This window comes from Pocillopora damicornis, chromosome 3 (genome assembly GCF_964200805.1).
Source record: "Pocillopora damicornis chromosome 3, jaPocDami1.2, whole genome shotgun sequence".
Taxonomy (NCBI): Eukaryota; Metazoa; Cnidaria; class Anthozoa; order Scleractinia; family Pocilloporidae; genus Pocillopora; species Pocillopora damicornis.
The window spans coordinates 31,402,586-31,409,159 of record NC_142672.1 but is presented as its reverse complement, the minus strand read 5'-3'; the positions used below and the strand labels follow the sequence as shown (position 1 = coordinate 31,409,159).

The 6,574-nt window shown below is 40.5% G+C and overlaps 1 protein-coding gene across 1 annotated transcript in view; it reads right to left on the bottom strand.

Annotated features, from left to right (window-relative positions):
* Nucleotides 1-468: 468 nt before the first annotated feature.
* The window catches only part of LOC113680615 (serine/threonine-protein kinase greatwall), a 9,544-nt gene continuing 3,438 nt past the window's right edge, over nucleotides 469-6,574 (bottom strand). The window contains exons 7-14 of the mRNA XM_027197652.2: nucleotides 6,510-6,574; nucleotides 5,769-5,887; nucleotides 4,814-5,000; nucleotides 2,873-4,468; nucleotides 2,255-2,368; nucleotides 2,013-2,114; nucleotides 1,327-1,437; nucleotides 469-840 (exon numbers count right to left, since the gene is read on the bottom strand). The exon at nucleotides 6,510-6,574 is cut by the window's right edge and continues 24 nt beyond it. Of these exons, the coding sequence (XP_027053453.2) occupies nucleotides 794-840; nucleotides 1,327-1,437; nucleotides 2,013-2,114; nucleotides 2,255-2,368; nucleotides 2,873-4,468; nucleotides 4,814-5,000; nucleotides 5,769-5,887; nucleotides 6,510-6,574 (2,341 nt within the window). The 3' untranslated portion in view covers nucleotides 469-793. The remainder of the gene's footprint in view (nucleotides 841-1,326; nucleotides 1,438-2,012; nucleotides 2,115-2,254; nucleotides 2,369-2,872; nucleotides 4,469-4,813; nucleotides 5,001-5,768; nucleotides 5,888-6,509) is intronic.

The window sequence follows — 6,574 nt, the reverse complement described above, 5'->3', positions numbered from 1 at the left end:
CGAATTATCCAAACAGACATCATCAATCTAATTTGTGTAATGTCTACATTCTACATCCTACATGATTCAACCTTGAGTATCGTAAAGCGAAAAAAAAATCAATTCGAGCCAAAGTTTGAGCGTCATGCGAGGTCAGGCGAGAAGAGACACAACTTTACCCATTCAATGCTCACATTGTTGACTAAAATACTGATCGCCCACTTTACAATGGATGAGTGAGATTTAAGGAAACGAGAGTGATAAGTTAGATTGTTGTGCGCATGTCTGAGTACACAAACAAAATGGTAAGATTAAGGTGTAGGAGGGGCGGGGAGGGGCGGGGAGGGGGCACTGGGTAATACGGGTGGTTAGGGCAAAGTCACTAGAGAGGGGCAAAGTCACTGAACGTAACTACAGGATAAAGATTTCAAAAAACCAGGCTTGTTTGGTATACTGGTGGAACAAAACGTAAAAACATCAACAAACAAATAACAAAGCGAGACTGATTTATTGCAGGCACTCTGGGTGCATGAAATGTCAACGCTTTTCTATCATGAGCGAAAATAATTATAATCATTATATCATACAAAATCACTAATACATTCATGAAAGATATATTTTTGCAACTAGATGCCATGGAAACTGAAATGATTACAGAACTGTTGCTGTAAGCTCAATGGATTCTTACAGGTGATTTTACGGCTTCATAAGCACAAAGCAACATAAACAGGAAAACTCTCAACCAAGCTTGGAAATTACGCAGTTCGTTGCAATCTGATGAATGAAGAACGAGTTCAATAGCGAACCATTTTGTTCAGTGGCTAAAGGACGACATTCGAAGATTCTGCATCGTGTTTCTTGCTGCAAAAACAAAGAAACAATTGAACAAAGGAGCAAGTTTAACTAGGTGTGTCTGCGTCTTACCTTATTGTTAATTTTCAATTGGGTTGAACCAATTAAAAAGTGAAAGATTCACCTCAAGATACATGGCGGCCTAAAATTGCAATTACACTTCTAAAATCCGGATCAAAAAGTACAAGTGAGAGTCATGCAGCCCGAAACATTTGTGTTCTGTTCGAAGGGAAAGATGTCCCACAGAACAGCAGTTTCAGTAGGTTGAGAGGAGGGTGAGGTAAACCACTTCATCACCATCCAGGAGGAGTAACAACACTACCTACTGACCGCTTCGTGCTTTGTGCCATGAAAACTGGGATGAGCTCCAACGTTGAAGGCCACTGGGCTCGAGTGCAATACATTTTAGAATTATATTCTCCTATCGGCAACTTGTTAAATACATTACTTTGCTGCATGAACACCCGAGATGACCGAAATGAAAAATGGACCTACCGTGAAAATAAATGGTGTCAGTTATGTCATCTGGATGGGGCACAAAAGGAGGGGGATGATTATGAATCGAAGACCAATCCATATTTGAAAAGAACGGAAGGCTTTCTATCTCTAAAACGAAAAGAACGAAAAAAATAAAACGTCACTGAAACGAAATGCATTTGGTGTTAACGAATTATGAATTAAAAGTACGGAATAAGAAACTGATGAACGAATGAGTGGTTTGGTTTATCATCAACGGAAACTAAAAGTGAACACCCTCCAAATTGGAAACCAGAAAAAAAAACTGATCACGAGAAAAAAAATATTTTCCGTATCAATCTCAGTGCATGGTTCAATTTACAAAACGAAGACTTGGTGCGGACAAGGTTCATAAAATCGGAGACATGAAGTCACTGGTATGGGGGGGAGAAGGGGTGGGGGAAGGGGTAGGGAAGGGGGGAGGGAAGGGGGTGGTATATACTCCTGATTTGCTGCTTGTAATATTATGCAAATATGAAATCACATTTTTTCAACTTGAAACAACAACTGGTTAAATGAAATTTTGTGAGGTTTCTAAGTATATATATATATATTTGAGTCTAGATAGAGAGCTTTAATTATGAGATTTTTAACTTTAAGAAGAGTAAGAAGAGTAAGGTCTTTTAAAAATCAGATGACAACCAACGATTAAAAAAAATTAAAACCTTTAGCACTAGGTCTCTGCTCTGCCTCAAGAATAAGGATGCGTTCCACAGCATCTACTGCATTCTGGGACAGCGCCTCTTCTCCCTCTGGCCACAGTAATTCTTCAACGTAAAACGATTACATAAATTTAAAACATCACATTGCATCGCTGTTTGCTCGTACACGTACTTTGTGCACGACTCAACTACAACCCCAAATAAGTTACATTCGTCGAATATTTTCTGTGCACTCAACATCTTACCTCTTTGCATAATATGACTAAAGACCAGCTCAGGTGTGTCGTCGTTGAATGGCGGAACTCCCGTAAGGAACTCGTACAAACATACCCCTAGGGACCACCAGTCCACTGCTGGAGCTTAGGAAAAAAAAGATTTTGATCAAATCACCTCAGATAAAGCCACACACTTCTTCGAAAAATAGTCGTGGGATAAGTCGTTACATGTACATCATTTCAACATCCTTATGTTTGCAAGCTAAGGATTTTGTGGTGATTTTGACTTTACTGGTTTGATAAGCCGGTTTATTGTGTGGTTTGACTTCGTTCAAAAATGAAGTGACCGAGGGATCGGGTAAAAAGCGGTCTAGAAATGGAAACTACGAGGTCGAAAAGGTGCAAAAGAAGATTTTCTGGTGTTTTGAAGGAGATGAAATGAAATATGATTCGAGAAATAATTTTTCTGAGTTTTCTAAGCAACCCAGTTTTTCTAGCTGTAACATTCTGATCTTCTGCTTTTGCAAACGATTGGTCATCCAGAATTTATTAAGTCGTTTACTTAAACCCCTCAATTACTCAGAGATGATGTTCTTTCTTACAGTCAAAGTCTTAATGACAGGTAAAAAATTTTTATGCCAAACTTACTGTGCTCATTTCCCAAGAGTATTTCTGGTGCGAGGTAGTCTGGGGTTCCCAAGATTCTGTTCTTGGGTGGCGACGATGTGGGCCGCTTTCCTCGTCTACAAGACTTAGGGGTCCTATAAGGTGTCCGAATGAGAGGGGCTGAGGTGTGGTGCCACTGGTTGGACACTTCCATGGGGCCTGGGGTACTTTTCAAGCTTGAGCTACTCTGAAAAGTAACATCCATCGGCGATTCAGAAGTTATCGTAACAGGTAAACTAATGTCCATGTGAGAACCTGGAGCCTGAGTGACACTTTTCTCTTCTTCCTCGTGTTCTTGATCGCTGTTCTCAAAAGGGATTGTCATGCAACGAGAGCGACTCGAGGATTCCACCTCACTGTCCCCATGAAAGACTTCGCCTCTGTTCAAATAATCATCTTCACTTGGCTTCAAATTAACGCGCCTTACGTTTTGTTTATTTTCGAAGTCGATTGTCAAACTTCTTTCGAGTGGATGAGAAGGACACGACTCAGAGGAGGAGTTATCAATTTCGGCCGTAAAACTAACAGGATGTGATGAAAACTTCTCATTCTCTACTTCATCAGCTGAGCTGTTGTCTACATTTCTGTCGCTCACATCTGGTGAAGGTGGTAATACTGCAATCCCGCTCTCGCGCCTCGAGAGGCTATTGTTCTTATCATTACCAACGGTTGGTAAAATCTCATCTGTGATTTCGATTTCCAATTTATCTGGTGTCTGATTAACAGTAAATTCTCCTTCTCTTAAACATGGACTTCCACTTGAATTAAAACCGGAACTCCCGCTTGTATCTGCCCTCTGAGATGTTCTCGAACCAAAGTTATTTACTCTATTTCCCGCTAGTTCAAGTGTTCTAATTACTCTCGATTCTTTATCAGTTTTCTCTAAATCACTGTTAACTGCTTCGTTGGGATACCTGTGGTACTGTTCATTACTTTCTTCACAAGAACTACTCGTTTCACTGTCATAACCTGAAGTAGAAGGCTTCCCAGGCGATGTAATTTTACGCGTCATAGATGCTAAAGATGTAAAGGTACTCATGGCTCGCTCCTTCTCCAAGCATTCGTTGTTAGGAGTTACTTGTCCTTTCTCTTTCAAAAATTCCATCATAGTCCCTGCTCGTTCACGTGGACTGGAAAACTTAAGGACCAACGGTGCACAACTAGAGGGGTTCGGAGTAGTGATAATGTCTTGCTCCCGGGAAGCTGTCCTTCCCTCGCTTTCACATTTATATTCCAGAGGGCTTTGGTCGCGCACAAGGGAATTCTCGGGTATGATATCAGCTCCCTTTACCAGGGGTCGTTGGTGTGTACACACCTCCTGCAAAGGGCCTCTTGGAGACTCATTCTCCGAGCTCCTTCGTATTTCCTTCAGCGTTAACGCATCGATTTCCCTGGTCAGCCCAGTCTGTCGAAGTCTCTTTGAGGCCGGCAGTTGGTTTTCTTCGTCAGGCGATCTGTTTCTCACGTTTTTGTGCAGCATTAAATCCGCAACCAGAGGTGTCCCAGGGGGATCGTCAATGTTAAAAGTCTTTTGGCTGATTTTGGGGCAGAATTGGGTTCGCTTTTTGACGGCCTGACCTGTACAAACCGACATATGAAGAAAAGAAAATTGGTCAATGATTTGTCTAAATTTTAATCTAACTAATAAGCTCGTTGAAATTAAAATTGGACTGTGACACTGCAGATGTCCTGAAAACTCGATTGTCAAAGTCGCAAGCTGAAGGAAAAGACTCCAAGGATGTAGTTTTCATTAGATCATGAGCGAAGGAGTCATAAGCGGCATAAGTATTTGCTTCCTATTCAGTCATTTTGAAGTTCACCAGATCGTATTACTGTGCACTTCTGATTACAAATCCGACTCCGTTAGTAGACAAGGCCAGTCTTGGGCCCCAATCTGTTATTTTACAAATCTAAAGAATTTACCTCCAGAAGCAGCGAGCGGAGTTTGGCTGTTAGGTCCCAAAATCCCAGTTGGAGTTGCACCAGGGATTTTGTCAACACGGCAGACCGGGGTGACCTGCCTTATGGGTGTGGTTTCCATGTGTTCCCCCAGTGACGAGCAACTGCTGTTTAGTCTTGACCTCTGCGTTGGTCTCGCCGCAGACAATGACTAACACCACAAACATTAGTTTCCCTTTAGTTTTAGACTGCTAAAAGACCCGTTATTTTAACACCAAAACAATTTGTTTAGAGTAATCCGGGAAGGGACACACAACAGTACCGCCCAGACATATGTTAACTGCGTAGACGCTCAGACGTAGTGTAGTCAGACGCATCTATACGATATTTGTGCGTGCGCGGTCGAACAAAATGCGCGACTTATGTGTCCTTGTTATTCAGAGCTATAAGTTTCCGTCGTGTTACACTGTTGTGTAAGACAAAGAACTTTTGGGTTTGAGAAAGCGACGAGTCGACGACGGAAAATTTACGTAATAAGAATTTTTCATTAGCTTTTAAGCTACAATGTTACACAGTCGCACGTCGCGTCACAAATTTATCGAATAACGAGCAGTAGCAGTGAATTTGCTTGATTTGAGGTGTTGATGAATTCGAAGGAAAAGGAAAATGTCACTTATACAAGGTATTGAAACACGTGTATTATTAAGCGAGTAATGAAGCGAATATGCCATTTTAATTCATTACAATCGCAGCTGGCTTAAATGTTTACGTACCGGAATGTAAACAATTTGGTGTTCGCATCGCAGGTGATGATTTATTATGTAGTTGCTGTTGTATACGCACATTTACCCCAGCGTAACTCCGCGGTTTGTGCAGCAGGAACCGACTAGGAAGTATTTCAGATCTATTACTTCTCCTGGGCGAATATTATCACCGCTGATAACAAAATAAACTGGAATATGAAATTATGTATACTTACAAAAGTGAAATTGGAAGTCAGTGACATTACTTGACCAGGTGTTCTAAAGAAACTTGAACCTGAAGTCTTGTCATTCTTGTTCAGAGATGGTGTGCTCATCACATCAATGAAACTAGGTTCTAAGAAAAATGGTTTAAGATTATGTTGTCAGGGATATGCAGCTAATAGCATAAGGTAAAAAGCTTCATTCCAGTAAGATATCAAAGTTGAGTGGCAAAACTTAAGTGACAAAGGCATAACTGACAGGTTCAGTGGTAGGTAGGTAGGTATTTTATTTATCCATTTTACATGGATGAGTACAAGACTCGTTTAAACGTGAACGTGCCAAATTACTATAAATCCAGTAAATCCAGTGCTGCATAGATCCAGTATATCCAGTTTTGAATCTGATAGGCTCAGGAAGAGGTGCACGTTTTGTTATCCAACCACAGAGTGATTTTAAGTAAAACCCAAATTCCTGATGGCTCTGGACAATAAACATTCCTTTACACCCTCTTGAAGTATTCATTTTCACATTATGGAGAGAGGTTACATGGTACAGTTTACCAGAACATCTCTGTGACATGTTCAATCCAAAGGTTATCAACTTCTTCCAATAGATGAAAGTTGTCAAAAATCAACTTGCTGCATTTAAAATTAAAAGTTAAGGTAACAGATGTACAGCAAAAAAACCAAAAAAAAAATCGTGGGTTTATTCGATGTTTGAATGATTCATATTCACAATTGATAAAATAGACTTACTTCTTTCCAATGTCAACCTTGACAACCCAAAATCAGTTAACTTGATTTTTCCTTCATTGGAGATT